The sequence below is a fragment of the Astatotilapia calliptera genome, chromosome 11 (assembly GCF_964374335.1).
Source record: "Astatotilapia calliptera chromosome 11, fAstCal68.1, whole genome shotgun sequence".
NCBI lineage: Eukaryota > Metazoa > Chordata > Actinopteri > Cichliformes > Cichlidae > Astatotilapia > Astatotilapia calliptera.
The window spans coordinates 22,354,231-22,372,730 of record NC_137432.1 but is presented as its reverse complement, the minus strand read 5'-3'; the positions used below and the strand labels follow the sequence as shown (position 1 = coordinate 22,372,730).

Genomic DNA, 18,500 nt, shown 5'->3' with positions numbered 1-18,500 from the left:
AACTTCTTACCTGAAGTTCAGTTCACCTGACACTCGGACTGGCGGCTGCTTCGGGGCTCTCCTCCTGCCTCCCCTTCCCTCATCCACCTGTTGCCTCTGTGGAAGCCCCATCATAGCCACCACCAAACAACGGAGTTATTTCTACACATCGACCTGCATCTGGCCAATCCACCACCTCTCATTGTTCATGCCATTACAAAAAAAATAAAAAATAAGTCACGGGGCATATGCCCGATGGCCAGTCCAGCTATGTTAACCTGCAACCAAATCTGCAGCTCCATACAGCAATGTTACGACTTAGATTATATCTTATAACTCATAACTCTTATGTTAGCTGCCCTCAGTAGCATACTGTCTGAAATATTCCACAGCTGCAATAATTCTTTAAGTGTTATTTTTTCCTTGGTATTCTAATTTCACCGAAGTTTACTAAACTCAACAAACTTGATATTACTTACCGGGACTTTTATTCTGTCCTCATTTTCTTTCACCGAAAAATTGTTTCCTGCAGTGCCATCTTTCGGCTTGGCTCTCCTACCTTTGCTAACGTGATGCGCATAGCGCAGAAGCGATGCTGCATTCACTTACACTCGGATATCTGAGCGTCACCGTGAAAACATAATCGGATATTTGATTGAATTTTATTGTTTTGCCTTTGGGGTGGCACCTGGGGTGGCCAGTCTGGTTTGGGGGGTGGCCTGTGCCCCCCCAGGCCACCCCGCTGGACACGCCATTGCGTATAGGTATATATAGGAGCTTGTTTTCGATTCTGAAAAATAAATACATAAAATTGCCAGTCAGAAAGAAATTTTAAGCTATTATCTCAGAATTTCAATTTCAATTGCTGGTACAGTGAGCTGGAATGCCTGACTGTTATAAGCTGTTATAAACTAAAGGAAAACAGGTTAAATTATACCGAAATAATTAAAATCTTTACATTGCATACAATTTAGAAAAGATGTAAGAAGCAATAATGGCTTTACATCATATTTCAATGTACATGCTGCAACAGCTTGCTGTGGTTTTCTTAATCGCACTTAATATGTAATAGGAAAAAAATCACACACACACTCACACATCAAAGCCCCCATTAGTTCATATTTTCAGTTTAAAAAAAGAAAAAGAAACCATCCACAGTCCAGTGGAAAGAAAGCAGGTCAACCGATGTTGGCCTTGCAAATAAAAGTGGGTTAAACATCCTAAAGTGGGGGCCAAATCATCCAGAGGCAGAGGATTTCACAACTGGGATGGAAGGTATGAGATATGCATTTCTCTGTAAAAAACTTAGAAGCTCGAAACCTTGACATTATTCACCTGACAGTGACTGAATGACCATGAAATGTTATCAAAAGAACTCACTATCTTCACTGATACTAAACGGTTAAACCTTTAAGTGAAAATAACTGTACTCTTAATGTCTGCAACATGCTACACACACACACACTTGTGACTTATTTCATCTTCCACTTGTGCAGATCTCTAAGGGAAAGTTTTGGTCTTCCTAAAAAATTTGAATTTGAATTTGAAAAGACCAACACAGGTCATGTGAAAGTCCTTACATCTAAAAACAGCTGCAATTCTCTGAGTTCCTGTCTGCGGTAACTGATCAGACAGTGCAAACAAAGTTTGTTCATTTCAGTGTTTCAAGAACAGTTTGTCCCAGTTCCTAGCATCTGGAACATCTGTTTAGATCCCTCACTGATATTACCAGGAACAATGTACTCTTGGCCCAATTTGGAACAAAACAATAAATGAACTTTTGGTCTTTAACATTGCACCTGGATGATGTCGACTGGCTTAAACTGGAAAGATAAAGCCAGTTCCTGTTGCTGTCATTACCTCCAAACACTCGTTACTCTGTAAGCATCACCTGGAGCTCTGACAGCAGATTATTTCACCTGAGGATGGATGGCAAGCTAATTTTAATGAGATTCACCTACCATCAGGATCCACTCAAGGAGCATCTCACACCCCACCAGTGGGCAGTGTGACACCAGTAAGACTTTCAGTCATATGAATTCCCAAAAACAGATTAAATCTTTCCTTCACAAACCATTTTGGGATAAACTGTAACATGGCAAAAAGTGGAAAAAGTAAAGTTAATCCTTTCCAGCTCAGTATGAAACCAAAGTGCATATTTTCATGCAGGAAGTGATATAATAGGGTGCAAAACAAGAAATCAATTTTAGTAACTGCAGCATTCACTGCGATGCTCAGATTTAAAAACAACAACAACCAACCAAAATGAAGACTTACAAAATGTGTTTATTCATTTAAAATCAGACATGAAAACATCACCACCACCACCACATAACTGAAACATGGCCGGAGGGACAGGCAGCACATATCGCATGAGAAGGCATTTCCGTGACTCATATGTACATATACACATTTTGTACACAGTAAAAATATAGTAATCGAAGCATATAGGACAACCAGCAACGGTGGCTCAAGAGCCGTATAACACATTCATGTAGAAAAAAGCATGGAGAAAATCATCATGGAGAGAATATATCTATCGTATCACAATCCAAACATGTAATATAAAAAGTGAAATTGTCAAACAGTCTCCCTTTATAGGCAACACATGCTATAAAGTTTCAGACATCCTTCTGTCAGTATACACTTTACTTACAATCATCTAAAAAGGTACATAACACATCACTTCAACCTACAGCAATCAGTCGTATCAATAAATATGCTTCTTAGAGCTGAAAAGTGGCAGATTGTGGTTCATATTGCATTACTTCAAATTCATTGTAGTGTCTACTACTGAGTGTACTGCCTTAGAAGCACCAAAGGAGGTTTTTCCTTTTGTCACGGTGTAGTACATTACTCCAGCAAAACTGGTGTGCAGCCAGCAATTAACCAGTGCAACCAATTCATCACATAAAAACATCAAAATGCAGCTCTCGCAAAATCAAACCCGGACTCGTTCTGATCTGAAGACACTGTCAGAGTGTTTACTCTGTTGGCTGTGGCATTTCATTTTTGTATTATAACTGTGATTAGTTTACATTTCAGCAAACTACCAGAACTATTTCATTTCAAGTACAACTAAAAGGTTCTAAACGCTACCACAAATGAATGAATTTCACAGGAATGTGGAGATAAATCTTGAAATGAAGAAATAATTGACAAAGAAATGTTATCAGGCTCTGGATTTTACGTCAGATAAAACTTTCAACATCAGGAAAAACAAAATACATCCAGTTTAATAATAAATCCTTAAACACAGGTCAGCCCAGTGTTATTACCATACAGAAACCATCAGTCCATGCAGTAATCTAAAGCCCTCGCCCTCAGCCTCACGTTAACTGCACTAAATCTTCAGTCTACTCTGCTCTTCTCTTTGGTGACTTGCTTATAATACAAAAAGACTTAAATCGTCAGCTGTGCATTGATGAACATGAGTAATTTTCCTTCTTTCTCTAGTCACAGCTCATATTTCTTCCCAAGCCTCTCTGCTGCATAGACCACATGTGCTCAACAAACATAAATAACGATTCTTTAAATGAGATGTCTCAAGTTTTCCTTCAGTCACTTTGTAGTGATTTCTCTATCAGAAATATCTCTTGGGGTTAGAAAAAAAAAATCACTTAGGTAGAATAAACACAGCCACATTGAAGCTGAGCAAGACTTCATAAAAACACGATACAAAAATTACTTATCGTTAATAATATTGGTCTGAGTGGATGTGAGCGAGTGTCATTTCTGTAACCAGCAGAAATGAGGAGGCCGGTATATCCTTCAATGTATGCTGTGACAGGGAGCGATGTGATTGGCTGAGATGAAAAACCGCAGTGACCGAATACCTGATGTAATCAAAAAAAGGGAGATTGTAATAGATTTTAAAACTGAAAGTCTGAAAACTGACTCACTGGTTGGTCGAGACGTATAAATGGCAGTTTGAGGACTTCAGCTGTAGTGATAAGGCAGGTTTCTGTGTAACCAGTGCACTCACCTGTAAAAAGTGTCAGTTTTCATCGCATGTAAGGGAAGGGGACAAACACGGAAAGGCACAGACATGATGCACGGCAACTTTAAATTAAAAATTCAACAGCATCTACTGGTTAGCAATGCTGTTACACTTATACTTCAGCACATACGGCCATAAACAGAGAGGGGAGATGTTCAGGTTAGTATAAATGTGATCTGCCATGGTAACAAGACTAGGGATGGGTATCGAAAACCGGTTCTTGTTGAGAACCGGTTCCCACTGTTTCAATTCCTTGGAATTGTTTGCCATTTTTGCAAACGATTCCCTTATCAATTCCAGTCGCCCCGAATGACGTCACCACGTTGCGGAGCGTCATTAACCTGGCAGGAAACATGGCGGCTCAAACGCTCAAAAGTTTGGTTATACTTTACGAGAACGGATGACAACAGGGCAACTTGCAATACTTGAAAAGTAGATATTTCATTTAAGGGAGGAAACACTACGAATATGCAAAAGCATTTGCTCACAAAACACGCGATGACCTTAAATGAATGTCGTGTTTTTAATTCCGCTCCGGACTCGTGAATCTCAACCCAGCAGCAGCGGTAACGTTTGCACGTCCTCTCCCGTTAATGCGGCAGGTAAATAACAGTGCATATTATGTTAGTGCGATCTGCCTTATTACAAAACCTGCCATTACTGTGCATTTAGGTGACCATGATGAGAGAGACAGACAGAGTCTGGCTCAGATGCTGGCAGTTCTCGCTGCAGTCTACCGGTAGCGTCTCCTTTCAGGCCAGGATAGACGAATGTCACCGAGCAGTGTCTAAGTTTGTGGTAAAAGGTTTGCACTCATTTGCCACAGCAGATGCCCCGATTTTCGGTTAGTGAATGTGTTTAATTGTAGGCAGGGACATTACTGGATATTCTTGTGTAATTGCTACAGAATAATTTATGTTAAACTTTGTTATTGCTACAGAAGAATATTTATTTTATTATTTTACATTTACAATTTTTTTTCCCGGGGACCCTGTGACACCCCATTGAAGAGCCGTAGGCTGGATCTCTTAAGATCTCACTGTTGGGTTTGTAAGGCCATGTTACTCCTAAATTTCTATCTTATTCAAAAAGAAGAAACAAAGTTCTAAGCTAATCAACCTTAGTGTTCTCCTTTTTAAAAAAAAGAATTGATAAGAGAATCGATAAAGAATCGAATCGTTAAACAGAATCGAAAATGGAATCTGAATCGTGAAAATCTTATCGATACCCATCCCTAAATAAGACACGTTTTTTTATGCGGAAAAACACTACAATGTACATTCAGCAGTGGGAAGATCTATGTGGCACCACTGAGGCTTCCAGAAAAATAACTTATAAGAAAAAAATGACCATATAGGTCAGGTTAAAACCCCATCCCTCTGCTGTTTTAAATGAATACTGTACAATCGGTAAAGAAAAATGCAAACACGACTACAGAGTCGACAGCAGCAGGTGTTGATTTGACGGATTTCTATCGATGGCGGTGAGAGAGCCATGGATAGCTTAGAGTGCTGAGGGGAGATGGATGTGCAATAACAGGTACGCCGGAGTGGGAGTCACGGAAATGTGAACCCACCTAGACTGTGCACGAACGCACAGTAACATTCATTCCTCCTATGTAGGCTATGCCCTTCATGTGCTTTTGTGTGTGTTCCTGCTGAACCGTCCCTGCCCACTCCTACCCACATCTCCTCATGCTGTGGATAGTGGGCAGGATGACTGGCTCTTCAAGGGATAATTTGACTGCCTTCCATGATCAACTGGTGATAGTGAAGATGACCTCTTTTTTTGTTATTTCTCTTTCAATACAATATACAACTCATTATATTGTTTATTATATCATCGCTGCAGACGGACATGAAGGGAAATCTTCAATTCAGGGCCGAACGCCTTTTTCTGAGTGTGTATCGGACAGTTTTGGATAGGTGTGGACAAATATGTACACACAGTGACAGTGCTGATGGCTGGGGAAGTCTGGAGCCTACCGCACAACATGGTCCAAATCACTGCTTTCCTCACGGTCACAAACCATGCTGTTTTATTCGGTGGCTACTGTATAAACTGCAGAGGTCACAAAACAGCAGAGGAGCGATGGAGGGTCTGCGGTGGATGACTGACTCCAGTTCATTTTGCCTTTCTTCTACCCACCTCGCCGTTTCCAGAAGTCTCTCATTGCTGGGAGTGTTTTTACTGCAAAGAAAAAATGTAATTAAGATTGTTTTGTATTTCTGACACCATGCATAAACACTAGCGAATGAACACACTTACGAAACAGATGTTGGTCTCAGGGACGATGTCCGACAGAGAAACTACATCTTCATTTCCAGACAGGTTGCCTGAATTATCTGCAGCCCCTTCTACTCCCAAACTGCAAAGCGGAAAAAGCAATCAATGAGACACAATGACTAACATAAGGAGTTAAAAAAAAAACAAAACCCCATATTTATTGATTTTGTTTTTTTTAAACAGACTTATCATTGGCTGTACTCTGTACCTGTGGGAAACAGCCTGGTCACAGTCAGTGTTTGCCGATTTGTGCACTTCCACGCCTACAGAGCTGCAGAGGAAAGTCAGAGTCAGACCAGAAGAGATGAAAAAACACAGCGTGAGCACGAGAAGGAAGATGAGAGGTTTTACCGCAGGGGAGGAGAGGTGGAGACAACTCCTGTGCTGCCTTGTGATGAGGTGGACAGATTGGCCTCGCAGTCTGCAGGGTTGTCTACCAGCGGAGGAGTCCGAGGAACCAGATCCGGCCTTCCTGACTGCACACCTGAGGAAAAAAAAGATATTAATATGGCAATTACAGAGAGTTTAACAAGCTTATCCAAAGCTGAGTGCAGTTTAGAATAAAATTAAGCCTGTGGGGAATGCAAGGAGCTGCTGCAGATACAGTATGGGGATGAGCGCAACTAGTTGACTAGTCTTTCCAAGGCTGATGCTGCGCACTGCCTTTCTCTTGCCTTCTATGATGGGAAGTTGTAATCAGGTGAAAAGTAGGTGGAAAGTAAGCACACGACAGCTGTGTGCTTCTGCAGGACTCTGTGACTGTACATTGGCTCAGTCAGAGTTAACAAATCACATTCTGCACAGACACATGGACACTCACTGCTCACATTAACTACAACTACCGTAACAGGTCTGACTTTGCACGTGTGTGTGCGTGACATCAGATGACACAAAGCGCCAAACATTTCAGTGACATTTGAAACATCATTTTAGTGTTTCAAATGTCACTGAGTGTCACTACAATGTGTAGTTTGCTGATGCTATCTGCTGAACTTTATCTCAATTTTTCCCCCACCAATTTCATTTTTAATGCTTGACAAAAGTTTGGGGCCTGAACTTGTTCCCACATCAGTGACCACTCCACTTAACCACAGATCTACTTAATGTGACCTCATCTTCTTGGCTCTTACCGCTGTCCGCCTCGGACTCTGTGCTTTTAAAATGGGAGTGGTAAACTAGTCTGGAATCCACAGATGACTGTCCTGTCGCGTGGGAGAGCGGTGTGGGTGCTCCAAGAGTGGGCGCCCTCCTTAGCCCTGCCTGACCTCCACCGCGGCTTTTCTTGGATGGTGATGGTTTAACTGAAGAGGACAACAGGAAATGATCAGTGCAATCATCGGGACTTTTCACACCTCTGCTCTCAATGCAGTAAAATTACAAAGACAGACGTACGTGGAATTTTCTTGAACACTGTGTTGCACATGAATTGTTGGAAGCGCTCTGCATAGAAGCCAGGTCTGTGAACTGAAACTGTGTCCTAAGTACCAGGAAAAGGATCATTAAAACCTGACAGACCTTATAAAGCAACACATCTGTTTTAATTCACCAACTCTTAAAAGTGAAAAAAAAGCAGTCATAATTCTTTGTAGTCCAAGCTAATCAGTTAATATGCAAGCTACAATTACAATCAAAGTCTATTAATACATATTGTGATGTATAGTGTACGACTTACCCCATCATGGACCAGCGCCTTCCAGGAGTGCTCCAACTTCTTAATAAACCTAAATAATATCACATAATGAAACTATTTAGTGCAACTTACATAAGTGGCGTGAATCTTGCTTATGAATTAGCATAAATGCATATATAAAGAGTGGATTTTGCTGCTCTGACACACATACCTGTAAGATTGGAGAATATCGATGATGCCGATGTAGATCAGCAACCTCTCTCCTTTGCTATTGCGAGCAGGAATACCACCCATGCTGCAAGGTCACAGAAAGAACAACTGCTTCATTCACCATTATTTCACAGCTACAATTTCCCCAGCAAGCAAATACAGGCTGATACAGGTGTGCTGATGGTCACACTCACTGATCTTCTGAATCCAAAGCTCCCTTCCCTCGAGCCTCCCCCTGGATGGACTCCATGGCGGTGCAATACAGACTTTTCTGGGCTTGTGGTCGGCGCTGATCTGGGGTCACTGCTCCTTCAGACCCCGTATTGTCGACCAAACTGCCTCCACTACGCTCCTTTTCTCTGCTGGCCTGGTCCATGTTGTGGATGCCCATCAACAGACTGTAATCCATGATCTTGAAACTCTGCAGGAGCTGCAACAAAGAAACAAGTGCAATGAGAATCGTCTGGCAACGACTGGAACAACCAACTGTAAATCAATGCAAAGACACACTGTTTCACAACAGGCGCCAAAGACTTTGGCAACACTACAATAAAACATGATACGAGTGTACAATAATAAATGTGACATGCTGTCATATATATTACGCTCATTTAAAAACCCTGCTGCTGTTTCCTTACGCTACAGCAGCAAGGTTTTAAAATATGACAAAACAGGTCTAAGTGTTCAATCCAGCAACAGTTAAGAACAAAAATATTTGTAATGTGACCACTGATTCTGATTTAATCTTGATCCTGGAAACAAAGTTTGAGCCCAAAGTTGAAATACATCCCATCTACACAGGGATCAAAGTGAGATTTTTCAAGGCGGCAGTTGCCTAGGTAACCCTCTAATACAGTTATTTCCAAAGTATGGACCACAAGAGGTAATTTCTTACATAAAAAAAATATTTAAAAATTATTTTGGAATCCTTAAAAGTCTTGAGTTGGGTTTTGTGATTTACATGACACAACAAAAAAGTCATCTGATCAGAAAATCTATTTTAAACTTAACTAAATAACACACCCAAATCAAAAAAGCAAAAAACAAACAAACAAACAAAAATACAAATGACAGTCCTAATGATTTTTCTTTGGTGGAAAGCCAGAACCTCTGGTGGCTGAAAACCCTGGAACAATGAGGTAATGGAAATGGATCGAATCAATAAAGCATGTGCAGCTACTGATTAAAAGGAAAAATGATACAGAACATTCTGGTAGTCTGTGCAGATTGGCACCAGTCTACCCCCATCATTTCAAAAGATACCATCCCTCAAAGTAAATAAGGTATTAGTTTGCAGTGTCATGCAAGCTTGAGTCATCTTTCCGACACTACACACATCTGTTGATGACCCTGGAGCATGACAGCAAACAACAACCAATGCCAACTATCAACAACCACTAATCGACTTTGGAGAAATTGGAAATTATAGTAGTCTCTGTAAAATGTAAAGTTTAATGAAGTGCCAGTGCGCTACATGTCGACATTACATGTGTTGTACAATCTGTCAAGCCATCTGCAGGCCATTTACAATGTAAGGACTTTTCATTATATGGAAAAATAGCCTAAAATAACTAAATGAATCTAAAAAGTCTCTGATATTTCTTCACATTTATGCTGTATGTAGAGAAATTTCATTTTTTTTGTATCTTTTATGCAAGAGGATAACAACAATATAAAGTGGTGGTGTGCTATTTGAGCTTGCCAAGCCATTCTCCATACACTTTAGTGCTCAGTACTTCAATAAACAATCTATACAAACCCGCCACATCTCTGTAACTCACCAGGCAGTCCCTCTGTATAGTCTTGCACAGAGCATTGTAGTTTTCTGCTTCCAGCAGCAGGCCATCAGGCATGTCCTGGATGAAGTCCAGGTCTTTGTGAGTGGGGACGGCCTTCTCTCTCTCCTTAGGGGAAGCCCGTCTCTTATAGGTGGAGCCTTTCAGGTCATACTTGAGGTGCATGGGGATGATTCTGGGCAGGAGATTGTTCATCACAACAATACGGATATTCTTACCGCCTGCCTGAACGCAATACAGTCCATAAAACTTAGGCAGCAGGGTGCGCTTGTTTTGGTTTATATTCTGAAAGGGAGAGGGAACAGACAAAAAAAAATTAGACACTGAAATTAGAAGAAAAACCTCCCCTTACTTGAGAATTGTTGCAGTAATAGTCACTCATTCTAAACAAACTCCCACCTCCCACTCTATCCACACTCACCATGAAGTATCCAGGCAGCAGTTTCTGGAGAAACTCTGCCTCTTTGTGTTGGACAGTCTTGATGATAAACTCATCATCACTGGAGACGTAGAAGAGGGAACCGCTGGCTCCGGGGTTCGACAGCTCGATCAGCGGCTCATTACACAGAGAATACTTCCAGAAAGAGACAGATGAACCCGCATTAATATAAAATCCAAAAAAACAAAACAGATTTTGTGTTTCTGAAGTAAGATATATGGGTCACTGGCTCCTGATTGCACAATTGATCGATTTAAACTACAGAGACATGATTATCAGTATTTCTAGTGCTGACTGTAAAAACAGACAGCAGAGAAAGAGTCAGGAGGAAAATAAAACGGAGCCAAAAAGCACTTGGACCACAGCTTATCATTCTGTCTGAGATGGCGCAGCTCCATGCCCACTGTGTCAGCAAATGTGGTGATGATGCAGACAAAAGCATCATCATTTTTGAGGAAAAAAAAAAGAAAAAAAAAAAGGAGAAAACCTTCAGCTATTGTTCATTATTTCTCCAAAAGGGGATCATGTTTGCTTAAACCACTATATATATATGCAGCATGTAGAGATTCACACACAGCTGTGGTGAACATGGCAGAATAAGCCTTGGGGTTAATACTGACCAGGTAGTCATCTGGCCGAATGCCAAACAGTTCCCTGAAGTAACGAAAGGCGATAGGAGCATAGGTCTTAAAGCGAAAGTCACTGTAGTGATGAGCAGGGGTCAGGTTACTGCCTTCGCTGGAAAGAGCAAGAAACAGATAAACCATTAAACTATGCAAAATGGAAAAATAACAGTTCACCTCATGCATTCAAACAACTCGTATCACAAACCTCGGGAAGAAGATGCTTTCAACAACTACAAAGTCCTGCATGAGAACATCCCTCTCCGCCTTTTGACTTAAGCTGCCAACTGTGTGAGCGATGCCCAATTGGATTGCTCCCTTTAGGGCAGATGACGTAGTCTAGGGAGGTCAGCGAGGAAAAGAGAGTAAGCACTGGAACAAACAGCATTTTACCCCTGTGACTTCTGCTGTTTCACTCACTATTCTTGGGTTTCCAGCAAGAGGAACTTCCAAACTAATTTTAGAATACAGACACCAAAACATGCAGGCCAACCCACTGAACTGTAAACACCTTGGATCACTCCGGCTCAGTGCTGCGGGTGTCAACAAATCACTGTTGTCACTGACCCCGACCCTTGCCCTTACTTTTTTGTAAGTAGTTTCTCCTGTGGTAGTCTCAACGCCCCGGTGTCCAATGGTCTTCTTCATACTCATGCCTGAAGAGCCGGGCATCTGAGGAGAGAGGCAGAAAGCTGTCAAAGGAAAATCAAACACAGTTTGATGTGTGTTTGTGCTGGTAAACGCAGAAAACAATGAGCTAGCTGTTGTAGTATGCAAGCTTTAGGCCAGATGGATGACAGCCTTAACCAAGCGATCAACTGGGCTCACAAGTAACTGAACTTGCAGAGGAAGGTCAAATTGTAAGACAGGAAACTAATCAAACAGCAATCAGCCTGATGTTACTATTCCTGACCAAAAAACTACCTCTGCACTTCCTCCTTTTATTGATATTGGAGCTACAAAAATGTCATAATTGTTTCTGAACCTACAGTATTATTATGAGTAACTATTCATATTTCAAAGTAAGAAAACTTTTAAATATTAATCTATGTAGAGCTTTGAGGAACAACAATGTGGCTCTCCTGCGTTACAAGAGCCACTCTCTCACTTCCATAATAAACTTTTAGTGACCGATGCCTCAAACTGCCAATGTCTGGATGAAAAAAAGTTCAGCCCTATAAGCCTGCTCTGCTCTCCTTTTCCCCTTAGAGCTGAGAGTAGTTACATTTACAGTATCTGCCATAGTTACCTCGGCGGGGGCCATTTTTCGAATGCTGCTGGTCCCTAAAAAGAAAACAGAAAAAGTTAAATTGAGAGGAAGATAAGTGCTCGAAAACCTGCAAGGAAAATCCTACATATACAGAGTAAGCACTCTGTATAGTTCCTTTGTTGAGACTCTGAAACCTAACCCATGCAGTCAGTACTCAAAGTCAAGGCTTGAAATAAATTTGAAGAGTTTGAGTTGGAAAGGCTTTGACCAATGACGAATTTGTTAGGGACTGTTTATGAATCCCTGTGCTGGTTAATTAGGCTATTTCCAGCACTGACGGATGACTATAAGACCGATGATGAACCCAAACCTAAATGTGGCCACAGTTACTACCGGCTGCACCCAGTATGTGAACTGGAACTACTTCTCCCATGAGCTAGCTGCTCCACATTCATCTGTTCCCCCAGGATGTGTGTCAACATCACCACCTCCTTTCAAAAAATGGTGCAATTTCTAGCTGTTGCTGTCCCAGCCTACTTTAAGCCTCAGACTAACTTTGATTTTATAACTGAAATCCACTCCAGCATGCTCACGAATGCTCAGATGTTTCCTAAAGGCAACCTAACAACTCTTTAAATGCTTTGTTTTGAACGGTGATGGACTGAGGGGCAGCACAAAGGCCTGGTATAAGATAAATAGGGATTTTTTTTGAACAGTGAATCACGCAAAGCTACTCTTGTAGCCCAAGAATGAAATATGAAGCAGGAAATGAGGTAACAGGTCCCCTTTAAATTAGGCCATTTAGTAAACTCTGTTATCCGACTAGAGATCTATGAGACTGATATTCTGTTCAATTCTGTGTAATTCAATGTTTATTTCACCATGTGACAAGTAGGGATGGGTATTGATAAGATTTTAACGATTCCGATTCCATTTTCGATTCTGTTTAACGATTCGATTCTTTATCGATTCTCTTATCGATTCTTTTTTTTTTTTTTTAAAAAGGAGAACACTAAGGTCGATTAGCTCAGAGCTTTGTTTTATATCTTCTCTTTGAACAAGATAGAAATTTAGGAGTAACATGGCCTTACAAACCCAACAGTGAGATCTTGAGAGATCCAGCCTACAGCTCTTCAATGGGGTGTCACAGGGTCCCCAGGAAAAAAAAATTGTAAATGTAAAATAATAAAATAAATATTCTTGTGAGACATATCACATATTGACGGGGTCGGGTTATGTTAAAAAGTATAAATTGTTATACTTTGTTCATTGGTTCAAAGGTACCCCACACTTCTTTTTTTGTTTGCTTGTTTGTTCTGGTGTATTTTTCATTTGAACTGTTACTCTGCCAGAGTACTCATATTTACAAGATGGCATTGAACGCCCCATTGGTGTATCAGGAAAACTATTTTGTACGTATGTTCCTTGAAGGGGATTGAAGTCGTTCTTTTTTCCACCGCAGCGAAGGGCTAGGAGTAGGAGAGGAGCTGCTGTATGTTTTTGTTATCAAATCGATCTGATTGTGAAATAAAGCATATGCAGTGAGAAAGCAACTCCAGGAGTCATCCCTGCCTTAAAGCTGCAACATTCTTCTGTAGCAATAACAAAGTATAACATAAATTGTTCTGTGGCAATTACACAAGAATATCCAGTAATGTCCCTGCCCACAATTAAACACATTCACTTACCAAAAATCGGGGGCATCTGCTGTGGCAAATGGGTGCAAGCCTTTGACCACAAACTTAGACACTGCTCGGTGACATTAGTCTATCCTGGCCTGAAAGGAGACGCTACCGGTAGACTGCAGCGAGAACTGCCAGCGAGCGCCAGCCAGACTCTGTCTGTCTCTCTCATCATGGTCACCTACATGTACAGTAATGGCAGGTCTTGTAATAAGGCAGATTGCGCTAACATAATATGCACTGTTAGTTGATTATTTACCTGCCGCATTAACGGGAGAGGACGTGCAAACGTTAGCGCTGCTGCTGGGTTGAGAGTCACGAGTCCGGAGCGGAATTAAAAACGCGTGTCATCGCGTGTTTTGTGAGCAAATGCTTTTGCATATTCGTAGTGTTTCCTCCCTTAAATGAAATATCTACTTTGCAAGTTGCCCTGTTGTCATCGGTTCTCATAAAGTATAATCAAACTTTTGAGCGTTTGAGCCGCTTAGGCGCCGTGTTTCCTGCCAGGTAAATGACGCTCCGCAACGTGGTGACGTCATTCGGGGCGACTGGAATCGATAAGGGAATCGTTTGCAAAAATGGCAAACGATTCCAAGGAATTGAAACAGTGGGAACCGGTTCTCAACAAGAACCGGTTTTCGATACCCATCCCTAGTGACAAGCTAATGCCGCATGGAGATATGAAGGAACACTGGAGGGTTTTCATGCCTGCATGAAACCTCAAACACAACAGCTTCTGTTTGTGTGCCTGTAAAATAATAATGCAAACACCAAGCCAAGACCTTTGCTTAATTGCTAAACAAAGATAAGTCATTAAATCCCAGCATACAGATGTTTGGTAAGAAAGGCACTCAAGTGCAACAAAATAAATACAGCGAATGAGTTCCTGTGTCCTGTCCTTATATAAACTTGGTGTATACACTTACTACATCGCCCACTCTGCAATCACCTCTAGCCTGTAACCAATGGCAACATCTCCTCCACTGCAGTACCATAGGTCAATATACACACAAAAAAAGACTGAAGGCTACAAAGTTTTTACACCTGTAGTAACAAGTGAGTCTGAAAAATTGTCTTTCTGCCCCCATCAAATCTAAACCTGGCAATGCACAGAAAATGAACATTTTCAACCTAAGAAATGCAGGACTATGTATAATTACACAGACTCACTGAATGCCATGCATCTCTCCTGAGTTAGCAGGGACACACTGCAATCTGCTGGGAAACAATGAGCATCGCTCTGCCCACATTCCCTCTCATTATGTAAAACAACACACTATATCATCACTACTCATGCAGTTGCTGCTCACAGTCACAAACACAGCACACCCATGCGAATACCTCGCTGCAACGCTCTCCTCCAGAACTGAGTCCTGATATCTGCAGAGCAGGACAAGGTCAGGCTAACTGGCTTAACCAAGTACATGCGCCACACTGAACTCATTTAAAGTAGGTGTGCACAGAAGTAAAGGAAGCATGGCCTAAATAATTAAGTCAGTTAAGCAACTGCTACTTTTCTTTTATTGTAAAAGGAAAACCATCAGGACCGTTTACAAAACAAACATGATTAAATGTGCTCAACATGTAAAATAGAATATTGTTTACCAAAAATAACTTAGAAATGGACAATTTTGTTTAAGGTAGATAACACAGACTGTTACTAAATTTGGATCATGCGTACTTGCATGTGTAGTAACCCCAGATGGCCCGGTTTCAGCTATGATTGTTATTATTACTACCATCTGTATTTATTAAGGTCAATATACAACCAGTTAATGGCATATATTGTGCAGCAGACTATGGATAGTAATTAGACTAAGTCAGTTCCCTAACAATGACTTTAGCTCATCAGCGGCAGGCCTCACTACAATAGGCAAACCATCTGTTCCTCTCTGTGTACCAAACAAGTCCCTGCCAGCCTTGTTTACGCACAGCCCACAGCATGCACGGCAATACCATGACCCATGGACACACTCTTTAAGGTCATTTCTGAAGAATCCACAAATATACTGTTTCTTGACCTGATTTGGAAACGATGCTGATAAAAGCTATTAGGGAAACCACAGTGAGTTACTGTCACTGAAGTGTCTGTGAGCGTGAATGCTACATCTTGTGCTTGTGCTGTCCCTGGATTTCAGCCATCTGGGAGCCACAGGAGTGCTTTAAAAAGCAACTATTTTTATTCACTGATTCAGACTGGGTGGTTACCAGGAGCAGAGCAACTCAAACATATACAGGGAAGCTAATGAGTGATGCACAACTAACTGGATTAGAGAGATGCATCTTCCCCATTGCGTGCTTTATCTTGGGGAAAAAGAAGTCTCTGAAAGCACATGATCAATCTATATCTGTGAAGCAAGTGGAACCAGTTCATGTGCAGTGCATAGGTCTGATATCGGTGATCCTAAACAAAGGTGCTTAAATAAATTAAGGCTGCTTTACTGACTTAGATAAGCGTGACAAAGGAACGCAGAAAAAGACAATACACCACCTAAACTGAAAATATTTGTACAGTAACAGTTGGGAGGTGTTTAATGAAGCCCTTAGGTAAGTGAAAGCGGATTTTTTTTATCCATGTTCATCACAAAACGTTCAGAGGAAGAGGAAACGGGATGTAACAGGCGAGGAAGACGTGAGTGAGAGCAGTTACCGTTAACTTCCCATAGATGCTTGATGGGGGGGGGGGGGTTAACACCAGCAGTATTACACACGTCCCATTCATTTACCAAGCAACGGCGATCTTTATTTATAAAATCTCAACTCGCCTTCACCTGCTTCGTTTGCGTGTAAACACCATAAAGCGTCAACAAGACAGCCGGTTTGATAACAAAACAGTTTGGTCAACGTGGTGTCGGGAATTACTTTATAGCACGCTATAAAATCAATAGATTGTTCCTCATATTTAAGAGTGGCCTGCACACAAAATCTTCTTGTGTTTTAACACGAGAAGACCAGGATTTATTAAAGAGCCAGCTAAATAAGCGAACCACAGATTGGTTCATTTCTTTGGTGGAAAATCTCGATGCTAATTCGCTAACGGCTAACGAAGGCTCAATTACAGCCAGAGCTCCAGCGTTGCATCACTTTCAATGCTTTAAAACACTGTAGATATCGCTTTTTACGCTAGTTTTGAGACGAGAAAGGAATTAGATTTGATAGCTAGATACCTGTCGGGGCTGCTGATCCCATGTCTGCTGTTCCAGCAGTCGCCATTACGATCTGACTGTTAACATCATAGACAGAGCCGACACTTGAATTTTGATGCTCGTGTTGCTGCTGCTGCAGCACCACAGCGCCTCCAGTGGAGGGACGTGGGACGGTTTCAGTTTGCTGTAGTGCGACAGAAAGGCGCCCGCAATTGAATATATACACTACTCAAAAAAGAAGTTGTCGGCTGACTCTTGTTGTAAAAATAAAACAATTCAGCCCCGTGGTACAAGTCAAAACTTCTTGTGGAGCTAATAGGTTTCATTTCCACCGGTTTATGACCTCTGCTTCCCTTTTCCTGCCTCCTCTTGCTCTGTTTGTTCGCCGTAGCTCTGCAGGTGGAGGACTGCGATTTGGAGTGATGTTTCCAAAGATGCCCTGATTCAGTCTGCTTCCTTTTTGTATTTACTTGACTTTCATGTAAGTCAGGTGGTGACACTGATAGACTTTGAGGTGCCATCTGTACCTGTTCGAAGGCTGCTTTTATCGGCATCCTGTGGACCACCACTTTTAGATGGATTACCAGACTGGTCAGGTGAATCTGGCTTGTGTGATGACAGAGAGGACATGCCTTTGTCCTCATCCTTAAAATAAAGAGTGGATGCCAAAGCTGGTGTTTTGATGCTTCAATGTCTGCAAATTTTCTGTTGATAAGAAGAAAAATGAATGAAACAATGAATCGGGACAACATTAGAAGATCATTTCATGCTATTTTGACTGTGCTAAATGAATATATCCCATATTTGCCAGAGAATTTCTTTTAAATTTAAAATTCTTCTATAAAGGGTTAAAATCCAAAATCTGTAATGAATATTTTAAACTTATAATTCAGGCTGAAGTTTTAAAAGACTGTGTCAGTGGGGGGGAAAAAATACAATATAATAGTTTTTGGGAAGGTGGCATTTTTTGTTGTTAGGACCTGGAGTATCGTTTTTTGTAAAACAAAAATCTGACACTGCAGAAAAAATAGAAATGCATGAAAATGAATGTCGCTGCTATATCATTGGCCCATCTCTGGGCCTAATAAAAACAATGATCAAATGCATCTTGAAATGTTTTTTATGGAAATTGTTTTTGTTTGGCTGGGGGGATTCAATAAAAATCAATGGAGTTATGTAAACATACTGGCCTTTAAAGGGTTAAAATCCCCAAACTGTAATTAATATTTAATATATACAGTTCAGGCTGAAGTATTTTTAAAAGACTGAGTGATTTAAAGTGGAAAAAAACATTATTGCATAGTTTTTTTACAGCAGTTTTTGGGAATCTGCCATTTCTTGTTCTTAGGTTAAAAAAACTTTTTAATCATCTAAAGCTTTGATGATTGTGGCTGTGTCTCTGTGTTAAATAACGAGCTGACATTTTCCTCAGAACGCGATCAGCTCAACGGCCCTCGAGTTACCTGCATACATCCTGCTCACCTGTCAGCTGTTTAACA

The 18,500-nt window shown here is 41.1% G+C and overlaps 1 protein-coding gene across 1 annotated transcript; it reads right to left on the bottom strand.

The window, feature by feature from the left end:
• Positions 1-5,792: 5,792 nt before the first annotated feature.
• Positions 5,793-17,304, bottom strand: pip5k1ab (phosphatidylinositol-4-phosphate 5-kinase, type I, alpha, b). Its single transcript, XM_026184051.2, has 16 exons — positions 17,023-17,304; positions 12,213-12,247; positions 11,549-11,635; positions 11,172-11,302; positions 10,961-11,078; positions 10,323-10,475; positions 9,887-10,186; positions 8,300-8,535; positions 8,107-8,190; positions 7,938-7,986; positions 7,658-7,742; positions 7,396-7,566; positions 6,617-6,749; positions 6,474-6,536; positions 6,248-6,347; positions 5,793-6,169 (listed from the first exon to the last, which is right to left on the bottom strand). Exons 1-16 carry the CDS (start codon positions 17,066-17,068, stop codon positions 6,167-6,169), a joined length of 1,794 nt encoding a protein of 597 aa, XP_026039836.1. The 5' UTR covers positions 17,069-17,304; the 3' UTR covers positions 5,793-6,166.
• Between the last annotated feature and the right edge of the window lie 1,196 nt (positions 17,305-18,500).